The 25,278-nt window shown below is 37.1% G+C and overlaps 2 protein-coding genes across 2 annotated transcripts in view; both read left to right on the forward strand.

Annotated features, from left to right (window-relative positions):
- Positions 1-4,343: 4,343 nt before the first annotated feature.
- Positions 4,344-15,007, forward strand: LOC139735988 (translocon-associated protein subunit gamma-like). Its single transcript, XM_071646741.1, has 5 exons — positions 4,344-4,517; positions 11,258-11,390; positions 12,527-12,625; positions 12,956-13,087; positions 13,815-15,007. The coding sequence occupies exons 1-5, from the start codon at positions 4,391-4,393 to the stop codon at positions 13,879-13,881; spliced, it is 558 nt and encodes a 185-aa protein (XP_071502842.1). The 5' UTR covers positions 4,344-4,390; the 3' UTR covers positions 13,882-15,007.
- Positions 15,008-24,656: 9,649 nt separating this feature from the next.
- Positions 24,657-25,278, forward strand: part of LOC139735980 (chromodomain-helicase-DNA-binding protein 4-like) — a 53,724-nt gene continuing 53,102 nt past the window's right edge. The window contains exon 1 of the mRNA XM_071646734.1: positions 24,657-24,907. Coding sequence (XP_071502835.1) covers positions 24,799-24,907 — 109 coding nt within the window. The 5' untranslated portion in view covers positions 24,657-24,798. The remainder of the gene's footprint in view (positions 24,908-25,278) is intronic.

A 25,278-nucleotide genomic window follows, 5' to 3' on the forward strand; every position in this document is an offset into this window, starting at 1 on the left:
CAGGGGACCCTCTGATGTCTGGAATCATGTTGGTCTTCGACAATAGAACGTCAGCATTAGGAAATATAAAAGCAGATGACAACAATCGTGGTCAGTTTTGAAAGGACTTGGTGCGATGTAAAATTGCCTAGAGTAAAAATTGACCTTGTCAACACTGATGACATTTTCCATCTCTGTCCAACGAGAGACAGGGGATCGAAACATCATAGATATCGATATAGCATATTGATAATACATGGCAGACAGAAAGACAGAAAGACATAAGGATATAGATGGATATCGCAAGGTAGATTAAAAATTAGAGACGGACTGGGGGGGGGGGGGGGGGCGGTGGTCATTCCACAAGACCGACAGACATAAGTCATACAGCTCACGAGTCCTACAGCCCACGACTTCGACACTATATAGGCAAATAAAGCCCATGAGTTCGACACTATGTAAAACAGCCCACGAGTTCAGCAGACACAACACGGGGTTTAATATTATGTCGGTCTCCGACAGGCCTTGTTAGCTTAGTGTCGATCTCATGGGCTGTATGACTCGCAGACTGCTGTATAACTCGTAGTCTGTATGACTTGTGAGCTGTACTACTCGTAGGCTGTTTGACTCGTGGGTGTCGGTCTCGTGACGTGTAACTGGATTGGGGTTAAGCGGGAATGGGGAGTGGAAGGATGTGTTAAAAAGGGTCCGATGACAATTGCTCCCACGAAATATGCAGGCTAAACAAACATCAAACCTACCCACAAATATAAACTCTATAACTCCTATACAATCCTGCTCCTCACATCAAACTAAACCTAATCACAACTCTGACCCTAAGTCCTTGTAGGAAATAAGACCGGAGCAATATTGTCGCAGGTGCCAATGTCGTGTCACCATGGAAATGAAGTGGGTTGGGAGGATGGTAGGTAGGCGATACATCTAACCTTTGCGACAAAAGAAAATGTTACGAGCAAACACTATAGAAATCCGATTCTCTTTCGACGGCCAACCCAACGACTATGATACATATCCCCACTCAACAGTTACTTTCAATAAATCCTATTGATGATAAAGACTAAAGTGAAAATGAATATGGAGTGATTATTCGTAGGCCAGAGATGTAACAACCGCAACATGTGTTTCTTTCACATAATTCAGATTGTTCAGATTTTACACTGAAAATGAATTTTGACTACAATAAAACGTCTACCGTCTCCACTAGTGCAACTTCAACCTCTAGCCCATTACTGTCTCCCACTCTTCACTTTTTGCCCTCCTCACAACCCCCATATGTCGCTTCCCTCTTGGTTTCTCCTCTTTCTAGGCTCTTCTGCCACACAACGATCCGGTTAAGGACTACATACACATGGTGTCACCGCAAATCTTTCTTCCTCATTTACTTCACCATGCAAACCTTCAAAGAATTTATATTGTTACGAATTTAGTACGTCCTTATCTTTTCCTCGGGCCGGCCATCTTTTCAAGCAATGCTTATAATGGCGGCCCTCTGCATAATCGTTTCTTAACTAAATGTTATTCTTATCACTGCTGCATTAGACATGCATACTGTATATTAAATTTCTTTCATATCGTTTTTTATGCAAGTCAAAAGACTGTGTTAAATTTATTTTACATATATCCTACATGTTCATGATTATGTACTTATATGTATCGTGGTTTATGCAAGTCAAACGACCTTGCGTTGAATTTACTTTGTATATTTCCTGCATTTTCATGATTATGTAACTTATGTATATTGATTTGCAGAAAATAAAGTATCTATCAAACATCAAACAAACATGATAACATTTCAAAACATTCGATGATCATGGCTGCAGTTGCAATTTTTCCTTTCCGATAAGATACGTGTTTGCGTGTCTGTTTTCATGTTCGATGGTGAGTTTTCTTGCTATAAAGCGCTCTTGCATGTGAGCGCTATTTATTTTGAGGGGTACATCGTCTACTCATCTAAATCACGGAGCTATACAACAGTAGCTCCATAATCCGATCGTTATTTGTCTCGTGACTGTGAACAGCATTGTTGCCATCTCAAGCTTCTATAGGCCCTACCACTATCATAGTCACATGTTACTTATCGTCCCTTAAGCTATACCAAGCTATATACCTGTCATAGATCATAGGCCCACTATTATGACTAGTATGCGGAGCGTGGATTCGTTGTTAGCCCTGACCCCTTCTATGTCATGATCAATGGGAGCATGTAACTTTTTTTTCTACATGCTCAAAGGGAGCATATAACTTCTTTTTTTATGTATCATAGTTCAAAGTTCACATATTGATTTTGAAGGAATAATGTAATCTATCAATGTCCGTATTATTGTTTGTTGCATACTCATCATTAATTACTCTGCCCTTCATTTATTTTTGTCTGTTTGTTCATTTAAACATTTATGCATTGAAAAAAAACCCATTTTGTTATTAGGCCCGATTTATCTATAGCCTATACTGTACTTCGTATATTCTTTTTTTTTTTTAATGTATCACTGTCAACACGCTACAGATTGCATTTTGGGCCTTGCCGTCGGGTTTTCCGAATTCATCATTAGCAATTTCATAGTCTACTTTTAATAGTTCCTTTCCCTCTCTTCCTCTTTCCCTGGCATACCTCTTTCTCACTTTCTATCCAGAGCTTGACGGCAGGCACCAACTGACTTAATAGCTGTACATGTTACTTTTTGTGTTGTACTGAACATGTATACCAAAGTAGGCTCGATATGCAAATCATGTCAGTCTACTCCGGAAACGAATGATAGCTCGGTCACAATAATGGTTCACATTTTAGTATAGTTTTTTTCTTTTTTATCACGTTCATGATACCCCGCTTTTCTTATTTGGTATACCATTAGCTCGCCTGTCCTCTAACTATCCGTTCTCCGTTTCTTTTTCACAAACACTGATTACTCGTGGCTTACAGCCAAACAAGCTTGCTTTCATGTAGGTCCCGTCATACTTCTCTTTGTTCAACCCCATTTCGTTTTCGACCTTGCAGTTATCATTACAATTGATGTGTTATTACCATTTTGTTTTTGCACATTGTTAACAAGGTAAAAGAATTTGTATTTAATATTATTTCCGATACATGCACTCTTCTCTTCGCGAAATATGAAGATGAATGATTTGAATTAATTTGGTACATGGGTAGAACATTTCCAACTCGAAATGACCCTATACGTTTATTTAAACATTCTGGAGGTCACCCATTGAATTATGGAGAGCACTATACCGAAATATAAAGAAATAGGAGAAAATGCTTAAGCATGGTTTTTCTTTATGATTTCTTTATCTCAGTATCTTTTATTGACTTTGTTTTGGACCAATCATTTCCATATTTGCACATAAGTTGAAAAGCAAGTCAAATCTCACGTTTTATTATTACAATATATTGATATATTCACGAAACATAAAATATCGTGATGTTTGGGGTAGGTATATAGACCCTATATTGTATTACATATTAATATTGGAATTTTGAACTTACAGATTGATAATAAGACAAACAATAGGCAAAACTTGTATGAAAGATTGAACTGAATGACACAAAATAAAAGGATAATCTTTAAAGGAAAAAAATATATAATAGGTCTATTTTTCAATTATCTCTGTTATCTCTATACTGTTTGATGCAAATAGGCTATGTCACATGGAAAATAAGAGAAATATCAAGAAGACCATAATAGGGCCATTCACAGCTATTGCTTCATAGTTGGTCCTTCAGCAAAAGTACAACCAAGAAAATCCCATTATAATTTTCATCCACCATTATTGGAACAGAACAACACACGCCGTAAAATCTGACTGACATGGTTGTCAGCTATATACGGTTGCGGGGGCAACCAGTAATACCGGACATGTTTATGCATTAAAATAGGTCCTATTTGCTGTAAAATTTTAAGTAGCAAATGGAAATACTCCCTTCTCTTTTGCTTTTATATTGTATATATGCCATCAATCCAATAAGACACAGTCATACAGCTGAATATGACCGGGTGTTGTACCGTACCATGGCAGGAGTTTCCAAAGTTTTACTTTCTGGGGTGTGTTTGATTCATAAGTAAACCTGGTAAAGGATGAGGTTGACTATACACACCAATTTTTTCAACAACAATGAAATGAGAGGGTAGATTCTCAAATGTGTTGCTTTGCTTCGTACTTTGAGGATAATCTTATTCTATCACTGAGCAGACTAAAAATATGTATCACTGCGAGGCTGACAGTTTCCCGGCTGGGGCCGAGATTTGTCCGAATTGTAGGCTTATCGACTTGTCTGGCCTCCATACATGTGCAACTCGATTTGTGTGTTGTATACTGAGTACTGAATATTCGATTGATCTGCGCTCGTCCTCTTTTGGGTTCTCTTCAGTCTCGGGTGACAGGTTGCTGAGAAATAATGGCTGGTGGCAAGAAACTGACGAAGGAAGAGGAGCTTTTGCTCCAGGATTTCAGCAGAAACGTCTCCACTAAATCATCTGCGTTGTTCTACGGCAACGCATTTATTGTTTCAGCGATCCCAACATGTAAGAAATTGGTTATTTTGAGTCGAGTGTATGTACTTTGAAACCCGTATAGTGATACTGATAGACCCACACTTCCACTGGTCTGCTGTGCCACGTATGCGTAGCATGCCACCATGGCATTGAATGCCATTGATAATGCCGAGCGAATGCACACAACTCGCTCGCTCGGTATCAATCGTGCAAGGCTATGAAAACTGAATGTGCTATTTATCCTTATTGTGAGGCTATTTGCATACCGTATCGCTTGTAAAATCCATGGTATTTTAGAGCATTTTATGTCGCATATGTAGGCCTATATAGAACGTGTCTAGGCCTACTCCAATCGGCCCCACTTGCCAATCAGCGAGACAGTGTGTGGGCCTGATTCTAAAATCATTCACGATTCATGACTGTGGCTGTGTGTCAACCATCACAGGGGTCGCACTTAACTTTTTTTTTAACTAGCCAGGCGGACTACTTAGAATCAATTTTGACACTGAAGCAATATTTTGGCTAGCCAGACGGACTAGTTACTTCAGAATTTTGTGATTTTTAGCTAGTCCGACATGATTTTGGGTGGCCAATGGCCAGCGGACCATCGCCAATTTCGAACCCTGCATTATAAAATGGGTTCAAGAATGTAGCCAATTGGAAGCGCTGAAATGAGTCACGTGTGCGTGCATTATTTTCTTCAGGTATGCACTAAGAAGAGTCTCTCTTCCACCTCCCTGGCCTGACGTACGTCACAATGTTTTACACTAGCAGTGCGCACTCAATCAGTTGTTACAAGTGCGTCACGCGCTACTATACGCGCTGTCAATCCTGTAAACAACTTCTAGTTCGGGCCGCGGGCTGCCACAACAGCCGGCGGCCTTTCTTGTGCATAACAGTACGTGGCGTACGTATACTCTTATACGTACGTACAGTACTTATGTGCGGGATTTCCGAGTGCGACGTGCGTAAATGTTTGGGACGAATATCTTCGGACATCTTGACTTTTGAGCGAGTGCTACATGTAGCTGACTGGTATTGACCCACAAAGGTACGTGAATAATGCTGTTAGTTTTCGACCCATTTTATAAAACAAATGATGCGCAGGATTATTTCGTGGCGTTAGTGAAGGTGCGGCTCACTCTTGAGTATTGACAACGGTTGCAAACATGCACTCGGCTGCGCCTCGTGCATGTCGCACCATTGTCAATAACACTAACACACTCTATCCTGTGCATCATTTGTATATTAATGGCATTTCTTGTTTGGTCCTTTAGTTTCATTCTGTAAAATTTACTGATGCAGTGGGTATGCAAATAACAAATGTTTTTGAGTGCAATTCACAGAATGTTTCATGTGGTGATCTCGTGAAAGATGAAATGTGAGTTGAATTCAAGTTCAACATTCATTCAACGAGGCGCAGCTGAGCTATCTGAGTTGAATGTATCGGTAATTTCATCTTTCACCACATGAAATATTCTGTCCAGTGCATGAATGGAACCCCCCCCCCCCAGTTATTATTTGTTTTAGGGCAAGTCCAAGATAACACGCGCGTTACGTATGGGACATTCAGAGACTTTTATGACCTGAAAAATAGTGTTAATGGCTTTTGATCATATTAAACTTTATCATGGTGATTGATATCTAGGAGAAGTATAATCATGCAAAAAATGGAGAAAAATTACCTTCACAATTATATTCTAGAAGAGAAAATATGTGCCGTTACGTATGGGACCAGAAAAATTTTGTTTTTTTGAACATTTTTTTCAACCTCAAAACTCTCTGAAAGTATTTCATTCTACAACTTGTAACTCACTGTGATGAAAGTCACAACACTTGAAGATTATCACAGGTAAGTTTCGTGTCATTAGGCAAAAAGCTCTAATTACAGGTTCTAATTAAAGACAGACATGACGTGTTACGTATGGGACAGTTACGTATGGGACAGTTTGTCCCCCATTCATTTAGTGTGTGAAGAACCATGTTTATGGGTATTTTGCATAATTATTGAAGTAAAATCAGTTGAAACTACTCAAATACTGATCCAGATTGTCAAGGAAACAATATTCCCCAAATATTCACCATCCTAATCATATTCAATCATATTTTTACATTTTTATGACCAACCTGAGTATGCATGCCCTTTGTCCCCCATTTGTTTAGTGTGTGGAGAGACATGTTTATGGGTATTTTGCAAAGTAATTTTGCAAAATACCCATAAACAAATTTTTGCATAATTATTGAAATTGAATCAGTTGAAACTACTCAAATACTGATCCAGATTGACAAGGGAACAATATTCCCCAAATATTTACCATCATAATCATATTTAATCATATTCTATATTTTTATGACCAACCTGAGTATGTATGCCCTATTTTTATCAGGATAGTTACTACTGAAAAATTGAATAGTTTAAAGTGTTTACTTCCATTGATGAAGGGCAGTTTGCCATTTCATTTCAATAACACACAATTTGACACAAGAAATATTAATTTTTATAAATAAGCAATACCTGCTGCGTGGAACCCAAGTGATCGAGTAGATATGATGTCTGTCTAGCAGTCAGGTCATTGATTCGAGTCACACCTCAGTATGTATACCCATGAATTTTGTCGTGGCTATTATTGAAACCTGAATAAGGACAATTTGTGTATCACTTGCAATTAAAAAAAAAATCATTTTACTTTATATTTTTTTAAAATATTTATATTACAACCATTTCAAATTGGATCTCCATCACTAAACTTTGAATTCCTCTAGTCTTAGGATTGTATGCTCTTTAGTAATTCATATAATTGGTTTCCAATCATCTCATTAAATGTTGAAAGCTGAATCCCCATTTCTGCAAAAAACTATACCATCGCTTTAATGCTGATTTTTCATTCTGTATTTTGCCATTTTCCCCTCCCCCTTTCTGAAAATTGTTCAGTCAAGTACATGTATTGTTTAAAGTGTCTATAACTCAAAAAGTAGCCACAATGTTGGGATGCTTTCTTCAGGATGATTGACCATTTGTGTACTGAGAGACCTTCCCAGCTAGCTACATGCATTCACATGCATTATGTATGAGGATGTCCCATACGTAACGCATTTGTCCCATACGTAACATTATTTCAATGCCTAATAAAAAATATTCCTTTTACTGTTTTTTCTTTTTTCTATGGTATTTAATTTCTCTAAACAATAAATTAGAACTTTCCAAAAGGGCATTAATATAACCTTAGCAATTTAAGAAAAAACCTAAAAAAATGACCTCAATTTGTTACGTATGGGACATCTCATGATAGGACACGAGCTAATTTGCATAATCATTTGCATAATCCCTAAATTTTCATACCAAGTTAAACTATTTGATGAACTTCTTATGTCCACATATTAATCAAATATCAATTGCTTTCCTTTGAATTAATATGAATTTTTATAAATGTCCCATACGTAACGCTGTGTTTCACATTTATGCAAATGAAGCCCTTGAAATTTGCATAAATTTACGTAATATAATTTTTTCCTCCATGGAAATCAAAACTTCAACTCATAAGCTTCAAAATGATACCAAACATGTCAATATTGAGCAAAGATGAAATTTTGCCTTCTGAGGGGACCTTATCTTGGACTTGCCCTTTATATAACACCTTAAAATAGATCCTTGAAATTTGATGTTTTATGAATCTAGAAACAAGAGAATGTACGAGATCTGAGATCAAGAGAGTGCTGAGTGCCATACATGTACGCTAGTGCACTGTCCATCAATGTGCTTGATCGCATGCACACTGTACAAATGCAAACATTTTTCGTAGTCTTGAATCGGGGGGCCACATAACTACAGGAGTTGAGGGTCAATGATACCCTTTAGATGGCAAAAAGATGAAAATAAAAAAAAAATCTAAGGATAGAACCCGTCTGAAAGTCATTGGTGCATGGTGTTGTTATTTCTTTTTCCGATTTCTTTTAAAGCTAGCTAAACACAATTTGAGTCAAACTTGTAAACATATTTGCTGGAACATTTGTCACAATGCTTTACAATGTAATTGAAAATAATTTGACACTTTGTTTGAATTATCTTACATTTCGGTAAAGTTACAAGTCTCAAAGTAATGATTTCTTTTGCTATTGCCTTTTTTTTTGGGGGGGGGTACCAGTATCATTACCAACCAACTTTTTAAAGTTTCCATGGTTACTTTTGTATTTGTTTAATTGTATTGATTCATTTCTATATCATAAACCTTGGAAGGATGAATATGTCAAATGATTTTTCACTTTGAATGAATAGGTGATGATTTCGTAAATGTTTTAAATACACATAGAGCTGTACATAATTTACTATATTGTGGCTCGAATTCACGAAGGTGGTACAGTGGAAACTCGATATAACGAGATGGTCGGGACCGAGTCATTTTCCTCGTTATAGCCGATATCTGGTTATATCAGTAGGCATAAAAGAAGGCATAAAATAAAGACATTAATTTGCACATGTGGGACTACCCATCATATGTCAATCAATACTGATAACTTGATATTGTGTGTGAGGGAATTACTCACCTTTATGGGTAAGAAGATGTTTTTCGCCAAGGAAATCCAATATCAAGAATGTGTTTCTTATTAATTGTAGATGTATGAATTTGTAAATTTATATAGCTTGCGATTGTATCAAGATCGTCTGTGGATTGGTATGTGGTTATCGTATGGGTGTGTGCTGTGTGGAAAGCTTGAATATGGTCTGCACAATGCTGTGTGTGTATGTGACACATTCTGTATACAATGTACATTATGACTGTGTGTGTGTGAAGACGGGGAATTCCCTAAGTAGAAGGCCAATCACAGCATCAGATTGCCTCACACCTGCTAAACGTCATGATGATCACATACATATGGCCGTCCCACCACATTTTCTGCATGTATCAGTGTGCGCACACACACACACTTCACACGTTCAACATGCAGTGCTAGCTGGAGTGCACTGAAGAAAATGATGATGTGTATACAGTGGAAACTCGATATAACGAGATGGTCGGGACCGAGTCATTTTCCTCGTTATAGCCAATATCTCGTTATATCAGTAGGCATAAAAGAAGGCATAAAATAATGACATTAATTTGCACATGTGGGACTACCCATCATATTTCAATCAATACTGAAAACTTGATATTGTGTGTGAGGGAATTACTCACCTTTATGGGTAAGAAGATGTTTTGCCAAGGAAATCCAATATCAAGAATGTGTTTCTTATTAATTGTAGATGTTTGAATTTGTAAATTTATATAGCTTGCAATAAAATGTATCAAGATCGTCTGTGGATTGGTATGTGCATGGTTACCGTTATCGTATGGGTGTGTGTTGTGTGGAAAGCTTGAATATGATCTGCACAATGCTGTGTGTGTATGTGACACATTCTGTATGTACATTATGACTGCGTGTGTGTGAAGACGGGGAATTCCCTAAGTAGAAGGCCAATCACAGCATCAGATTGCCTCACACCTGCTAAACGTCATGATGATGTCATGTATACATATGGCCGTCCCACCACATTTTCTGCATGTATCAGTGTGCGTGCACACACACACTTCACACGTACAACATGCAGTGCTAGCTGGAGTGCATTGAAGAAAATGATTATGTGTGTACAAGACAGTTTTTGGCGCATCAAGCTTTACAATCTCGGAAGATGATAGCACAGGCGAAGTAAAGCTTTACCGAAGGCATTTTGCTTTACCTCGCTATAGCAGGTTTTATTTACTATGTTTTTCTTTGTTTGGAAGTCACAAAATTTATCTCGTTATAGCAGTTATTTCGTTATAGCCGATCTCGCTATAAGAGTAGCATTTTACATAGACTTGTGTGGAAGGAAATTTGGGACCGAGAAAATTTCCTCGTTATAACCGATATCTCGTTATAGCAGTGTTCGTTATACCGAGTTTCCCCTGTACAAGACAGTTTTTGGCACATCAAGCTTTACAATCTCGGAAGATGATAGCACAGGTGAAGTAAAGCTTTACCGAAGGCATTTTGCTTTACCTCGCTATAGCAGGTTTGATTTACTATGTTTTTCTTTGTTTGGAAGTCACAAAATTTATCTCGTTACAGCAGTTAATTCGTTATAGCCGATCTCGCTATAAGAGTAGCATTTTACAAAGACTTGTGTGGAAGGAAATTTGGGACCGAGAAAATTTCCTCGTTATAACCGATATCTCGTTATAGCAGTGTTCTTTATACCGAGTTTCCCCTGTACAATTTTTGTCAATGGGTTAAACCATGGACCACCTTTGTGAATTCGGGCCTGTAAAGTGTGGACTTAGACCTCAAAGATTCTTTTGCCTTTCCCTACATGCTTTAAAGGGACTGTACAGTACTGGTTGAGGTTGGGATTCATTTTTTGAACATTCCTAAGTGAGATAATGAGAAACATCTTAATGAAATATGAAAGAGCATGTAATTTTAAGAAGGATCCAACGTTTATTTGATGAAAATTGGTTTTCAAGTGGCTGAGATATAAAAAAAAAGTGACAATAAAAGGCGACAGGCCATGCCTTTTATTAGGATCTCTTTGTTTCACCTTGTTTTTGGATATCTCAGCCATTTCAAAACCGATTTTCATCAAATAAACTTTTGATACCCCTTAGATTTGCATGCTCTTTGACATCTCATAGAGTGGTTTCTGAATATCTCGCAAAATGTTAAAAGCTAAATCCTCACCTCAACCAGAACTGTACACACCCTTTAAGAGTTGTACATCAATGCTTTCAGCTCTGTGACACAATGCTTTCTTGCAGGGCTGTTTTGGCGTATCCATCAGGTGGACCTGTTCCAGTCCCAGTCTATTGTCATGTTTGTAGTCATGACGATCATCAGTAGCTGGCTGGTGGCGTTTGCCTACAAGAATGTCAAGTTCGTCCTCAAGCACAAGTAAGATTCAAACAAAGTCAACTAAGACTGCATATTATTGATGTATAGGTGTTAGTTAAAGTGCCGTATTTAATAATTGTTCAGGAGGGAATTTTTGGCAACAAACTGCACAAGAAAAAAAAACAAACTCATTTTGCTTTTGATGTGTTTGTTTGCATACTGTGCATGGGTTTGAGAGGTAGGCAAGTTTACCGGTACACGGTCAAACTAGTAATCTTGGTGAATAGGAATGGGATGCTACTATTGCTATGTTCTCACAAGGGAATCCTGAATATTGGCACAAACTTAGCAAATGATTGAATCATTTCAGATAATTTCATTGATCAGAAAATTAATCATGAGAAAATGAAGTTTCCCAGAGGCACAGGCTCCAGAATGCAGTTTATTATGGGACATTTTCTGACTTGTGTATGATTATTCGCAACAGTTTAGTAGGCACAAAGTGTGTACCAGTATGTCATTATGTATATGTGACATGAATTTATTCTGTGAAAATTTCTTATGGCAGAAATGTCCTCAACCTCAGCAGTTTGAGAAATTGAAAATACTGACTGATCCAGTTTTAAGATTCTTTTAATATACTGTCCATGATAATGTTCTGACTGTCTGCAGGGTGCTAAATACTTTTTTCCCCTACCACTTGCCTGTTCAGGCAATCATATAATGCTGAACACTTGCCCAAACAAGAATATGATACATGTATGTAAAATCACTTGTACTGTAAGTGATAAAACTTGATCATTTGAATAAACAGCATATACACACCTAAACATATTGGAGAAGCAAACTTATTACTATCGAGTGTTTGAGTTGCATTGAATTGGAGCTTCTTCACAACAATGTTGGAAATTTGTTGAAATGAAATTAAAGTGCATTCCATCAGTAAGCAGTCGTTATCTTTGAATTTCTGTATGGTTGACTTCATGGGTTGCAAGGGGGGGGGGTGGGGTGAAAAAAAGGTGACTTCAGAACTTTTTGCTTGCCCACTTTGGGCAAGCACTTTTTCACACTGTTTCAAAACACTTGCTTGACTTTGATTTTGACATACCCTGGGCAAGCACTTTTAATATGTACCTGTAGCACCTTGTGTGCGAGACGTTGACAATTGTTCCTTTGTGGCTGTCGTCTGTCTGTAGGATTGCTCCTAAGAGGGAGGATGCAGTCAGCAAGGAAGTCATGAAGAAGCTTAGTGATGCTGACAGTAAGAAGATGTCTCGTAAGGAGAAGGATGAGAGGTAAGCTGTCACCATCTTTTGTCCTTCGTTATTTCCCCCCTTTTTTTTTGGGGGGGGGGGATATTTCAGATAAATGTTCATATTTTGTTCTGTTTTTGGTCATTCACTTATCAGACTCTTTGTAAATTGTGTATGAGTTGGAACTTCATTGCACAGGCTTTGTATATATTTAGAATGCCTATGGATCTACTTCTAATTACATAGAATCTATCTGAAAGTATGTTTATACATATATGTGTTCATTATTTGATGTATTTGTGTACAGCAGCTGTGTATGATGAATGGATTGTTTGTATCATGCTCTTTTATTCTTTCCTCAACATTACATAGGATCCTGTGGAAAAAGAATGAGGTAGCAGACTACGAAGCCACAACTTTCTCAATATTCTACAACAACGCCCTCTATCTGATGCTGGTCCTCTCCGTCTCATTCTTCCTTCTCAAGTCACAAGATCCAAATATGTATCCTTTTCCATCAACTCATTCGAGATTTGTCCTCACAGTGGTACGATGGGATCTAGTCATTGAGGAAATCTAACTTGTGTGAGAATTCTTTGTGAACGTGAATGAAATACCTCTTTTTTCTGATTTTATAGTCCTTGCTATCTTTGAGATAATTTCTATATTTGCACTCAAAAGTAATCCAGTACTGACAGGAGCTAAATGTAATGACACCCTTCTGTAGGAATATGGCTTTATTGATATTGGCTCAATTAGTTCACGGATTGATAAACATGGGGGGGGGGGGGCAAAGTGTCAGCTGTTATATTCACTGACAGAAGTACTTTGTATACTTTTGTACCATTATAATAATGTACAGTACAATATTCTTTATGAATTGATAGTGAACTCATGTTCTGATTGTTTTAGTGAGACCCAAAATTCCTGAATGCTATAATCACCATGTCCCAATTTATCAGTTTATCCTTTGACTTTTTTAATGTATTACTCCATTAATTATGGATAGATGACTACAATCATACACTCACTCTTTCAGAACAGTTTCTGGTAGCTGCTGTATGTCGTTCTAACTTTCAGTAGACAGAACCGACAAATTTTCATCAGTCATACATCCTTTACCAAGATTGAATAATTTTGTATATCTTGCTAAATTCACTTTACTTTATGACAGTGATTTATTTTCTCATGTTGGTAGTACTTTGTTTTTCCTTTACCTTCTCTCCTCCAGAAACTACATTTTGTCAGTGGCAATCGCTGCTGGGCTGCTGGCCTTGTTGTCAACTGGAAACAAATAGCGCCCTCTTTAGTCTATGTCTGCATCATTCTTAGCACTATGCTCTTGGATAGAAGTAGTGACAGTAGATATGAAGAATTCCACGTTTATTTCAAATTTCTCTGATGGAAACAATTGTCTGATTCCATTTTGTTTTGTTCTTTTCTGTAGTTGGATCTTAAGTTAATTTCCGTTTGAAGTAGAGATTCAAAATTATGAATTCCAAGAATTTACTTCAAAAATAAGATACTTTATGCACTGTATAGTGTTCACTATTCTCACGTGGATAGTTCATCTGCCAACTTTCCCGAACAAAAATGCAATCATTGCTGACCTTCATTTTCATTCCTCTGTTCTGGTTTGCTGTTTGTAATTAATTACTGTTAAGAAAAAGAAGAAGAAGAAAGAGAAGGTGTTTTCCAGAGTCAGAGTACTCCCAGTCTACTTCAAGATTATGACCTTTGAACTCGGCCTTTGGCAATCAAGTTTGGTAGTTTCATTGTCATTTTTGCCCTGGATTTTTCTTTTCATATTTGTCTTTAACATTGATTATGGAATCAAATTCATGTTTCAATAATTGGGGCTTGCAGTTGCACCCCTTGTATGGAAATCACATGACTTGTTACAGGTTTTGCTTTTTTTTTTCAAAGAAGAAGAAAAAAATACTGAAAAACGACCATGCTCTTCTCAATGAGTTAGTTATGCCAGCTGTATTATGTAAATTGTGTAGTTAAATCTGTACAAAGACTATGCAGTGTCTGGACTTGCACTTTCACATCATTACAAAATGATTGCATCAGTTAGCACAATAAATGTGATTTAGTTTAGCTACAGGTATTTCAGGCATATAGCCAACGTGTTTTCAACTGGGCACAAGGTAGATGTACAAATTGGCTGTATATTAAACATACAACAACAGGTTACTTCACTGTAAGACAAAGCTGTGATAATTTTACAAGTTTTTAGCCAGTGTATGTTCTCTTTGGAGTGTAATACAGCTGAACTCAAACCATGGACTTTGTACTGTATATGGTAAGACTGTTCATTTGCAGGAGCCATCCTTGGACAGAGTGTTTGATGTTGGAAAGAGAGAAAGATGTTGATGTCACCCGACACAATGCCAATAAATTTTGTAAAATACCCAATTATAGATGTTGCCTATTTACTCTGGTAATAATTCATAATGATTATATGTATAGGGTATGTGCTGTGTATTGACATTAATCTCATCAAACCCCTTGAGAAAAAAATACTCCTAACAAACCCACGAACATAAAATGAAGATAAACTAAAAACCCAACAGCAGTGAATTTGATGGAACATGTGCTTAGTTAAAGGCTCCCTGATATCCAGTTCTGGTCGTACATGTATGTCTATCCTTTCTTCCGCTGACATGAATTGATCTTCACAACACAAATCGAAGAATTGTTTGATCAAAATGCATCAAAGGGTCTTAATGATTTGATATACGTTGTATTTATTTTTCTGTTCTCACCAAGCTCAACTCCTCAAAAATCTCTTTTCTTCTTTTTTTTTTCTTGCCTCTCATGCTATCATCATGGCCAGTGAAGTCTGTTGAATGTCATATACTGTATATGCAACAATACGTAATGGTCTGCACTTTGCTATAACCAGGTGCATCAGCTCGTACACTTGTACAGCAAGACGGGTTTCACATAAAACGGTTCCACACCATAGCTTGCACTATTCTCTGTACAATTGTACTAGAGCATTTTCCACAAGGCAAAGACAATAACAATCAAAAGATTCTGATATGTTTCTCAATGAGACATGTCTTACTATTGGTTACTTTTGATCAGTCAAGGCAATAGCATGGTGTATAACACTGGGCATTTTGAAGGTTGTTTTATTGACTGCTGATGACATCATAAAAGGTGGAGTTATTTGTAGGGTATTAGCTTTGTGGGTGCTTTAAGAAAATAAAATCTGCAATACATTTTAACTTAAATGAATTACAGAATTGTTCACTGTGTCATGTACTGTATTACATTTTATGTGTATTCACATTATAAATCAACATAGGATTAGTGGATGTCGGGGGACCTTCTAATGCTGAAGTTAGAATAGTGCACACAACAGCATTTCCTTCAAAGTGTAAAGAATTCCATTGACAGTCAAACTTACACATACAGTTAAAAGAAATGTGTGTGTGTGCGTGTGTGTGTGTGTGTGTGTGTGTGTGTGTGTGTGTGTGAGTGTGTGTGTGTATGTGTGTGTACATCCTGCATATATTGTGTTTGGGTGTGTTAATGCTTGAGCGTGGTAATGTGTGGGATGACTGATGTGGATGTGTTGCAGGCAACATCGCTTTTACAAAATGTTAGTGCGTGTAATACATGTATGCTTGGCATACATTATACAAATGTGTCTACGTTAGAAGCTACACTGTACTTCAATAGCAAGTGGAGCTGTTAGAGCTCAGTCGAAGAACAGGAACTATGATGAGTTCCCTGGTTTGAATTTCCTGGCTGCAGGGGTTGTGCCCCTGTGTCAGACACTCAAAATCAGATTAAAAGAAAATCAATGAAGCAAAGTGTGCAAATATTGGGAGAATCGTTTGTTTCACTTTGGATACTAGGATGTCTCTCGGAAAAGAAATTTGTTTGAATATGGTATCCTAATCAATTAGGTTCACCTTTTGCAATCACTATTACTTCCACGCACACGTTCGAGTGTATTAAGTTTAGTGTCTCTCTGCACAAAAAACAAACAAACAAAAACACGAAAAAACAAAACAAAAAACAACTATGAAATTAATTCAGAGCAAAGCACACAGCAATGGTAATTTCATTGGTACATGTATTGTAGAAAGAAGTTATGAGATTTGATTTCTATGTGTTTTGGCACAATAAAATTGTCACTATCTCATAAGCAAATTATTACATTTCTTGAAATTCACTAATACACATGTAATGTATAAATCAGGGGTGAATCCAGGAATTCTGTAAGGGGGGGGGGCATTAATATTTCTGGTGCCTCTTCCGGGTTTCATTCCATTTTTATCTTTTTATTTCTTTTGTTTTTAACGAAAAATAAAGGGGGGGGGGGCATGTGTCGGTTGCGCTCCCTCTGGACCCGCTGCTGTAAATTATTCCCGACAAAGTTTTACATACATTTTTGCGTGTGTTTGAGTGTCAAATGTATAAAGCCGACAGTCATGCAATTTTATGTTATGATTTTATTTTGCTCTTAATTACACCTTGTAATAATTATCTTCTAATCTTGCAAATTCTGTTGTAAATAATGCAATCTTTCTTATTTGAATAAAAACAAAAGCATAGAAAAAATTTTATCATGACAGGCTGCTTATTGGGGTACATTGTTTCGGTTATTTCATTACTTGGAAGGTAGGCCTAAATTGAAAAAAAAAATGGCCTGCAAATATTTGATTTAAAGCATGTCGGACAAAAAAGTAAATGAATCAGAGCAATCTTAGTTGAAATCAATTACATGTCAGTTGCTATGTTGAAAACAATGATATCAATTTAATGTACTAGTTTAGACCTACCCATACTTGCCTTGCGTTTTTATGCATATATGCGTGGTGTCGTCGTATAATATCAAATTTGAAAGCTTATACTAATCAAGAATAAATGCGGAAGTGCGGATAATTATTGACTCGGCAGGGGAAATCCCCAAGTTCCGAATCGATATTGAATAATTGATGGAGACAAGTTTGAATCGAAGTTTTGTAATTATATGCATATACTGCAAATATACCTTTAGTAGCGAGGAAAGTTCCGAAACGACGGTCTACCTCAGATGAATACAATTGTAGTTTATATACTAAATCACTGCCCATCATTTCGACATTTATGATTGATATTTCACCACAGAAACAAATAAGAAAAAAAAAAACCAAAATACTGTGAGGGACATAGGTAACCATGGGAAGATAGATGTGAACATGCTGATGGTATGAATGTACCGTCCCTAACGTGGACGTTTTGGCGGTCCGAAACTATGGTTCGAGTTCATCAAGTTGTGTCTATTGGGGGGAAAATACCATTTACAATGCGAATATGACCCATAGGATCCTTCGACCGTCTTTTATTTTTCTTTTTTTTAATACAAAATAACAACAAAAACAACGTCATCATTATCGAGCACCACCAAAAAAAGTAATCAAGACGAACGCTGGCACGACAACATCATAATAATAAATCGTGACGGTCTGAGAAACGGCTTTCCGTATTGCATTATTGGAAAGGCCTACAATATTACCGGCATTCACTGTTATGCGGGTATGATACATAGATTGTAATGAATATGCCATGGTATAATCTGATATAGGGGCCTGTTATGTGCCATTTGTATGATCATTCTGAAAATTTCGATGAGGTCCCATCACGAATAGGCTACTCCAAAACTTATATTGACGACATAGAGTATTATTAGGGTCAATGTATTTGAATACGCAGACTCAGTCATTGATTGCCATTAAGTACCAGTATCAGACAGTATGGACACACTTTTTTTTTTGCGGGAACTCCGACCTTTAGCATGTCAATCCTGCCTATATCCACTGTATAGTTAGTGTATAGGGCCTACATGACTCCTTCTACAGGACGATTGCATTGTAATCATTCTTTGCTCAATTTTAGATCCTTGCGAGTCAGTGCTTATAAAGTTCCTATCCATGCGCTGTGGATTAATAATAACATCAGTAGTAGATCCAGCTATACAGTGTATAGGTATCTTTATAGTGACTGGGATTGTATAGTGGCAAACCATGTATTGTTGGTAACACGAAAGACACTTTCTGAGATTAATTTTTATTCATATTATGTAGGGTGGTGTCCGTTACTCCGAAGTTTCATTAATAAAAAATGAAATAAGGTTTCTCATTCTGAAAATGAAATAGAAAAGTATAGTTCGGAGTTTCGAGGGTTCGTTAAGGAAAATCAAACGAGGTTCGTAATCCGAAAATGAAAGGGTCCGAAGGTTCCTTCATTTCTTAACATAAATTTTAATGTTCGTCAATCCGAAAATGAAATAGGATTTATCATAATCCCAAAATGAACGGACCTTCGAAATTAAGAGCCATTTTTTTTTTTTCGGACTCAAAACCTCGGGAATACCAAACTGTAATAGAACTCTAAAGGATTATAGTAATGATAATAATAATAATAACACACACACACACACACACAAACACACACACACACACACACACACACCCACACACACACACACACGCACACACACACACACACACATGTGTGTGTGTGTGTGTGTGTATGTATATGTCTGTATAAGAACTGAGCGAGATAAGCTTCAGAGCAGTTACTAAAACATGTTTAGAGAAGAGGCCTGTTATTTTATATGGGGTTGTAGTCTTGATAATCTTCCTTGAATAAGCTTTCCTTTCTTTACATTCACGTATGTGTATATAAAAATTAAGGATGACTCGATACTATGCAACGCACATAATTATGAGTGGAATTCCCTGAATCATAATGAAAATAATAACAAATCTTATACGTAGAATGTTCAGGGATATCATAATTATAAGACTTTCAGGTAACAATGTAGCACGATAATCATCAATAGAAAACAGAGGGTCTTTTCATACAAGTACATGTTTTATGTTTTGTTTATAGGAATGTATGCTTTATAAGTTAATGATATGGAGTATAATAGGCCCTAATTGTTCATAGTTAGTGCCTGTTTAATCTACAGAGGAATTGTTTTGAGAATACAAAACAGCTACTAGTTTCCTGGTCAATACACGTTATCATGAGCAGCAACGATTTATTCATTTAAAATTTCTTTCAGAAAATATTGATATTCGACGTTCTTTATCATCATTCATAATTGAAATCGCTGGCAACAACAGAAATCTTCGAATATCAATAAACATAATTACTCGTTAATTCACGTGAAATATAGGCCTACTCAGAACATCTTCCTGTGTGATTAAGATGATGGCTATCGAAAAAGAGTTTGTCAAGATATTTCGATATAGCATATTACTTATACGTTCACAAAATTTATTAATGTCCTGCTCCGCCGAAAACTACACCCTTGCAGACATGAAATATTTCCTTATTATTTGCTGTTATATCTATATATATATTATTTTTATCAGACCTGTTTTAGTATCAATACTTCTATCTTTGATTGAATGATTTATTGATTTAATTCCCGCAAAATAAAATATGTAGGCCCCATACATCACTTCTTATTGAATTAAACAAAGAAGTTGTCACAAAAGTATGAAACTGCGGCTGGATGGCCCTATTCAGCTCCGCCCTCATGGTGGAGCTGTTCTATACCGAGGGGTCCAGAAGAAAACACTCTGTATATCCAAAATCAACATACAAATTTGTATCAACATTAAACTATGCAGTACCCAATCAAAATAATATACAAATGATGCACAGGATAGAGTGCGTTAGTGTAGGCGTATAGTGCACTCGAGGGTATTTACAATTGTGAAACATGCACTACATTGTAAATACCCGAGAGTGAGCTACGCCTCCACTAACGCCACGAAATAATCCTGTGCATCATTTGTTTTATAAAATGGGTCGAAAATTCGAAAACTAACAGCATTTTCAGCGTTTTTCACGTACCTTTGTGGGTCAAGACGTCCGAGGATGTTCGTCCCAAACATTTACGCACGTCGCACTCGGAAATCCCGCACATTTAAGTACTGTGCGTATAAGCGTATACGTACGCCAAAATATGATTGTTGTGCACAAGAAAGGCCGGCTGGCAGCCCGAACGAGAAGTTGTTTACAGGATTGACAGCGCGTATGGTAGCGCGCGACGCACTTGTAACAACTGATTAAGTGCGCACTGCTAGTGTAAACATTGTGACGTCAGTGACTTTACGCTTTTTTGCAAGGCCGTGCATGATAGTAAAAATTAATGCACGCACACGTGACTCATTTCAGCGCTTCCAATTGGCTACATTCTTGAACCCATTTTATAACATCCATTATTGCACTTCAGTTATTATTTCATAGTGACGGTAGGAAATCATGCGTGTTTTTTGTTCTTCCTTTATATAATCAGATTATTTTTGTGCGACATTAACTTTGAGCACATTTTGTGTTGCATTATATGAATAGATTCCTGATAGCTTTTTGGATGAGGGCTTTGTAGGACGATTCGAAGTCTTCACTTCTTCGTTCAATTGATTTGAATTAAATTATGTATTTTCAACTTAATAATATACAAAACAAAAGCAATGTATACAAGTTTCACTGAAACATAATTAAGTAAGCAGTTATATAGAACAGGGCTGCCAACTCTCACTCATTGAGAGTGAGACTCACTCATTTTGTTCCTTTCTCACTCTAAAACTTTATTTCATTTACATGCATTTCTATTGATCTCACTCATTTTGACTCGTAAATTACAGCATTGGCCTATGGGAGTCTCACTCTCAACTATAGTTTCCAATGTTGGCAGCCCTGTAGAATTCAAAGTTTCACCTCTTTTCAAAACGCTGACGGTATGTGGCTTAATTCTCATTCGCTCACACTATATATATAGTCTTCATCTTAGTTGTTTATTACTTTTATTTGTGGCTGATAACTCTTGATAACTCATTCTTGAATAGAATATTATATTGAAATGATATAAATTGGAATTCTTCCGCGATATACAACAATGATTACTTTTTAAAGAGAGGAGAAACGCCGGGCTGCTGCATGTCACACATAAACTAATATAGCTACAATTTAATACAATTTAGTATGTAAAAAATATACGCATGTGTCTGTGTGTGTGTGGGGGGGGGGGGTTCTAAGTGTTCTCGTTGTTTGGCGCTTATAAAGTATCCTTTATCAAACTACACCAAAATGCAGAATGAACGTTCGTTTTTGTTTGTTTGCTTTGGTATAGCCAGCTATACCGAATCGGAAAGTTATGTTTGAGAATTTTGTGTTGAACCTATTTTTCGACATTATTTGCTCTATTTTTTACGCCCCCCACGCACACACACACATACACACACACGTGCGTGCGCACGCATCCAGACCCACCTCCTCCAGCACTGTATGGGTAGCATTAAAATAATGCATATCCTATTGAGGAAAATGTAAACAATGGTGACAGTAACAATTTTTTTTTTGAATGATATCATAATTAGACTGTGCATTATCAGAACACTGTTTCTCAATTAAGGTAAACTCACCTAAACAAAATACAGGTCTCCGTACTGTAGACACATTCTATGTCCCCTAATAATTCGTTTATGTTTATTGATTGCATTCCCTCTGTGTTACCCTCCTTAATAGCTTATATGTAGTATGTACTCGAGGTTCTTTTTTTTTTTCACAATTTTTTCATGGGTGTTTTGTTCTCCAGTTTTAAGAAATATCATAAGAAAATCATTAAAAGATCTCCTATTATGACCCAAAGGCCGTTATCCCTGTCAGACAAAGTAACTGCTTGCTATTAGATGGGATCTCCTCCATGCACCTGTATATCTCATAAAATGCGATGTTCTTGCATGTCTTACGTGACGTAAATAGGGCCTATACCCTTATCAAGGAGTTACCAGTAACTCCTTGCTCTTAGAAGTATTCTTATTCATTATCTTAATGAGAAAGTTGTCGATTTGTTAACATGATATAATTTGCCAAATGGGTAAATCTAGCAAACAAAAATTCAAATGTGTACGAGCATGTAAAATGACTTGGTGTCTCACGCACCGTGATAGTCGCGTTTGCTTGCACAATGGGAAGTTTGGGAAATCGCTTGGTTGAAGTCAATAGCGATTCATAATTTATGATTTCCTTCACTTACCACTGCATACTCCATGTATTACATACCTCCACACTAATATTGAATTATTTGTAAACATCGATTTCTCCAGCAAGTCAACTATTGGCAGTATTGTGGTTTGCGTAAGTTTTATATAGACGGCCAAACATAAAAGATTTCACTGAGTTATTAAGTGAAAGCTGAAACAGTTTAGGTTCAAGGCTTCATCTTACCAACTGGCCAAACTATATAGCGTGCTCAGAACTCTGCTGCTCGGGTCCTCAGTGGAACATGTCGCTTCTCCAGCATAGAGTTTAAAATTCTTCTTCATACATGGAAAGCAGTACATTCTTCAGCTCCAAAATATTTGCAAAACCTTGTTTTCAGAATACGTCCCTGGCAGAAATCTCCGTTCATGTAATAGTAAACAATAAAAGAACAATCTCGACTCTCGGAGAAAAAGCCTATATAGTTTCTGCAGCCCCATCTCTCTGGAACGCTCTTCCACTGAGGATCCAACCAGCATAGACCATTGAAACATTTAAAAAGCTTCTGAAATCACATATATTCGCATCTCATTTTGATTGAATTTTCACTTGACGAATTGCTCACTGGGTGTATGATCTCTATCTATCTCTTTCTTCTTTTTCAACCGTCTTATGTACAATTATGACTACGATGTATATGTTATTCTTTTTATAAAAAAATTTACGTCCCTCTGCGCCTCAGAATAGGCTACTATATAGATCGAAGGCGGATTACAAATGCTGTACTTATTATTATTATCATTATTATTTAGGTTTTTATCTATGTATTTGTATTCTGAGCCGAGAAAATAGACGAATAGCTTGTCTGGGATTTGTTTATCTAGATTGCAGAAAATTAGGGCCTGCTTTATAGGCTGTTAAGATCTCCACCGCTTCCCGCCGCCTGCGTTAGTTGTATAGCCACTGAACAGTTTTCAAGAAGTGGTCTGTGATTTTAAAACTTTAAATGCAAACTAACGTACACAATGTCATATAGTAGATCCTACATCATTCTGTTTTTTGAAGTCACAAAACATGAAAATTCTTTTCTTTTCATCTGATAAGCCTCAGGATATAGGCCTATTATCTCATGGCGTTCTTGAAATCAATGTTTGTTCGAGAAAAAACATTGAATTGGAAAGCAACAGACTATCACCATGCTTCAACATATTAAGAAAGACAGAAAAGAAAAGAACAAAAAAGAATCCTAAAACTTTTCACCTGCCTGCTTTGATATACCTTTATTCTTGGAGTCGTCGGAGTGGCAAAAATTAGACCAAAGCTTCAAATGTTATTATAGTATATATGCCAACAAGTCCTGTATTGTAATTCTTGTATTAGTGAATAGTTATCACAGAAATCTGAAATTCCTTATATGAGCAACAGAAACGATCATATCAGCTGGCTATAAGAAGCATAAAAATATCTTACTTTGTTATATTTCCTTCCAGACGTTTTGACTGAAGATCAGAAAAATAAACAATGAGGAAGTGGCGATATGCTCTGGTATGGCTCTTAACAAGACCCTTGGTAAAATGATTTTCTAAAAAAGTGAAATGAACATACATGTGTTCATCAACGAGGGAAAAACGGTGAGATTTCCAGATGAAAAGTCATAGTCATATCTGTCAGGCAACATTGAATCGGCAATGACCGAACGCCCGCGCTTTCTATGAGAAATGTCAATAGGAAGAGAAACATAATCCCACGGAGCTACGATTATGTAAATCAGGTGAAAAATCTCAAAGAATCATGCATAAGCCCCGAGTGCCGTAAACAATAACCCATGACGCTTCACTGAGTATGTATTGCTCTATCAAATTCATGTTTCCAAAAATACTTAGTATCCTAACCCACAGTAACACATCCCCAGACATGTGATTCCCCACCCCACGGGCTATATACCTCTCCCTGAGCCATTAACTAAGATGTAACTATTATGGGATGGAGAAGTAATTATTATGGGATGGAAGTAAGGGCCACTGACGTCATTATGCGCATGTGCAATTAACGTTTTACTACCCTTTTGTCGAGGGGGTAAGTTTTTGTCTCCGCCATCTTCTGACTTCCTCCCCTAGCGATAACCCGGATTTTAATCTGTGAAGTGGAACACACAAGGGAGACACTGGTCACGGAATTCCGTTCACGGAATATTGCTGGATCAATTGAGAATGCCAGGAATGGCAAAAAGGGACGAAGAACCAGACGATTATGGATATGATTTAGACACGACCGGTGAGAGTGGGGCCATCAACGAGGGAGGCGAACAGGCCGACTTCGGTATGTGAATGATTATTGAAAATATCGATGATATTGGCGATATTTACGAGTGCGGTACAGTGATTAAATTGCATGAAAATTTACAAATGTGTCAGATATAGTTTGTGCATTATTATTTCGAGGTCTGACAGAGATTTAAAAAATTTATGCACCTGGGAAAGGAGAATTAAAGCAATATTTCCGACGCTTGGTCAAGGTCCGCCGATCATCGTAACTAAAATAACGACGTGATCGATCATCGTCTCTAGCGAACGCCGGACACCGGTGATCTTCCAATAACATACATTTGAACTGTAGGCGCCAAATCCTAACAATCCCTTGTTCACGCTAATCTATGATGTTTTACCTTTTGTCTGATGGTTGAATTTTCA

Source organism: Diadema antillarum, unplaced genomic scaffold (assembly GCF_040938485.1).
Source record: "Diadema antillarum isolate AM-2024a unplaced genomic scaffold, OU_Dant_1.0 seq00000616_RagTag, whole genome shotgun sequence".
NCBI classification, from domain to species: Eukaryota; Metazoa; Echinodermata; class Echinoidea; order Diadematoida; family Diadematidae; genus Diadema; species Diadema antillarum.